This window comes from Primulina huaijiensis, chromosome 7 (assembly GCF_012295235.1).
Source record: "Primulina huaijiensis isolate GDHJ02 chromosome 7, ASM1229523v2, whole genome shotgun sequence".
In the NCBI taxonomy this organism is placed as follows: Eukaryota; Viridiplantae; Streptophyta; class Magnoliopsida; order Lamiales; family Gesneriaceae; genus Primulina; species Primulina huaijiensis.
In genome coordinates, this window is record NC_133312.1 from 6,623,543 (window position 1) to 6,626,558 (window position 3,016).

The 3,016-nt window shown below is 40.2% G+C and overlaps 1 protein-coding gene across 1 annotated transcript; it reads left to right on the forward strand.

The window, feature by feature from the left end:
* The first annotated feature begins 612 nt into the window (after positions 1-612).
* Positions 613-2,751, forward strand: LOC140980871 (protein ETHYLENE INSENSITIVE 3-like). Its single transcript, XM_073446950.1, has one exon. It carries the CDS (start codon positions 613-615, stop codon positions 2,446-2,448), a length of 1,836 nt encoding a protein of 611 aa, XP_073303051.1. The 3' UTR covers positions 2,449-2,751.
* The last annotated feature ends 265 nt before the right edge of the window (positions 2,752-3,016 follow it).

Here is a 3,016-nt window from a genome sequence, read left to right on the forward strand (position 1 = left end):
ATCTTGAACTTTTGTTTTTTGGAATGACGGGTGTTGTTTATTTTTGTTAAAATTGATAGCAGGTCGATCCAATAACTACGAGTTGATTTATATTGTCAGTTCTGTGAGTATTAAATGCTGTAATGGTTTAAATGGAAATTTTACATCAGTTGTGTTTTGAAGTATCGTTTGAATGAATCTGAATCCTAGGAATATCGCTTTGGAGTGTTCATTTTTTTTTATTGGGATTTTTGCGAATTTTTATCTGCAAATTTTCTATAAATCTGATTTTAGATTTCACCAGGGCCGTTTTTAATTTTCACCATCTATCATTTGTCCAGATCTGTTCGTTTTCATACATAAATAGTGGCAGATTTTATTTTCTTGTCATTTCAGTTTTTGTGATATGTTGGATTTCAGTTAGTTTTAGATGTATTACTGCTTTTTGTAATATATCTGTTATATTGTATAGCTTTCAGATATTTCTTTGGAATAGAATCAAGAATCGTGTATATCTCTGCAGGTGGGAACATCCTGAAATATAAGCGAATACATCTTCATACGTGTTGCTGAATATCACATTTTGGTGAATAAACACGAAAAAGTTCAAGATTTGTCAACGGATTTTGTGCCATGATGATGTTTGAGGATGTTGACTTGTGTAGCAATCTTAATTTCTTCTCATCCGCTCCTATCAAGGAAGCTGAGACTTGCGGTCCGCAGTCTGATGAGCCAGAGCAAGCTGTGGAGGATGATTATATGGATGAGATGGACATCGATGAACTTGAGAGGAGAATGTGGAGGGACAAACTGCGACTGAAAAGGCTTAAAGAATTGAGCAAGGGAAAAGTAGGAGTTGATTCTGCTAAACATAGACAATCTCAAGAACAAGCTCGAAGGAAGAAAATGTCGAGGGCTCAAGATGGGATCTTGAAGTATATGTTGAAGATGATGGAAGTGTGTAAAGCTGAAGGTTTCGTTTTTGGAATTATTCCCGAGAAAGGAAAACCGGTAACCGGGTCTTCAGATAATCTTAGGGAGTGGTGGAAAGACAAAGTCAGATTTGATCGTAATGGGCCAGCTGCCATAGCGAAGTATCGAACTGATAATGCATTACCTGGAGCAAATGAGAGCTCGAAGCTTATTGGCTCTACGATACACACGCTGCTGGAGCTTCAAGATACGACCCTTGGCTCGCTTTTATCTGCTCTCATGCAGCACTGCAATCCTCCTCAGAGACGGTTCCCGTTGGAGAAAGGTGTCCCGCCTCCATGGTGGCCCAGTGGGAAGGAAGATTGGTGGCATCAGTTGGGTCTGCCGAAGGATCAGAGCCCTCCTCCTTACAAGAAGCCTCATGATCTGAAGAAGGCATGGAAGGTGGGCGTGTTAATGGCAGTCATCAAGCACATGTCACCTGATATTTCCAAGATTCGGAAACTTGTAAGGCAGTCGAAGTGCTTACAGGATAAGATGACAGCTAAAGAAAGCACAACTTGGCTGGCTATTATTAACCAGGAAGAAACACTAGCTCGGGAACTTTACCCTGGCTGTTGTTCACTTTTATCCTCATGTGGCACCAGTGGCACCAGTGGAACGTTCACTTTGAACGACTGCTATGAGTATGACGTTGAAGGGGCAAATGAGGACCCTAACCTTGACGTGCAAGAGCAGAAACCGAGACCTATTGATTTGTTGAACGATGAGCTAAAATCTCAAGAACAATCTTCTGGAAAACTAATGGCCAATTTGGACTTCTCCCGGAAGAGGAAGCAAGACAATGAAATGAATGTGGTGATGGATCATGAGATATACACTTGTACGTATCTTCATTGTCGTCACAGTGAACTTTGCCATGGCTTTAAGGATAAAAATTCGAAGGATAATCATCAACTTTCTTGCCCTTACAGACATTCATCTGAGTTCGAAATTTCAAACTTCAGCACCAACAAAGTCAAGCCAATCATCTTTCCACAATCTTTTCCACAATCAAAATCTGTTCCTTTGCCTTTGAATCCTACTCAAGGATACAGTCCAGGTACCCTTGATTTATCAGGACTTGGAGTTCCAGAAGATGGGCAAAAGACGATCAACGAACTTATGTCATACTACGACAATAACATCGCCAAGAAAATGAAGCCCGAAAATTCTATAGCTACAGAGGACCATTCACTTCAGCAACATTGCGTCATTCAAGATCAACAAGATGGCTACCTCCACGGACAAGGAACGATATTTCAGGGCGATATCTTTGAAGACCCCAACATGCTACATCCTAATCCATCAGTTTTCAGTCCAGTACACATGTTCGGTCAACGTGAGCTTATAAATCATTATTTTAACTCCAACGAGAATGAAATCTTCGAACCAACGTCTAGTTCTCCATTCAATATATCGCCCACGGATTATGCCGGCGGTTTTCCAGGAGAGAAGGATAACCTTCCAAAGCACGACGATGCAATCTGGTACTAAGACTGCAAATCATGTTCTAATCACCTATTGTATCTTAGTTATTATGGTAAATTTTTTACCAAATAGTTGTAGATGTTGAGGGACTTGGGTGTGGTTGTTATGAACAATATAGATAGGTCCTTTCAGGGCGTTGTACAATGCTTAGCTGCGAAAATAGATAGACTAATAGATGTATATAAATAAACTTTAGTCTTGTGGCGTTGTATTTGTGGGTTGTTTTATGCAAGCCATAGGCGATAACGCGAAGCTTCATATGTTTGCTCTGGTATCTAGTTCATCTTTATGCTTGCGGTGTTTCTTTGACTGAAGAGCCTATTTTGTCTTTAATTTAATTGCTTCTTGTCTCTCTGTGGTAGCCAAAATCATGGGAAAATCCAGGAAGTAGGTGAGGGGAAAGAGGCATGGTGAGATGAGAAGTTGTTTGATGCTATTGAGAGCAAAACTCATGTATGTTTTTAAACAAGAATCCATGAAGTTTAAAAAGTTATATGACAGTTGCTATCGCTCCTACATGGGGTTCAAGCACCCGTGCTCACAACCATATGATAATTAGTTTATCGAGAGCAGC

Excerpts from the sequence above, each read along its gene's own strand:
- LOC140980871 (XM_073446950.1), top strand. The coding sequence starts at position 613 with ATGATGATGTTTGAGGATGTTGACTTGTGTAGCAATCTTAATTTCTTC.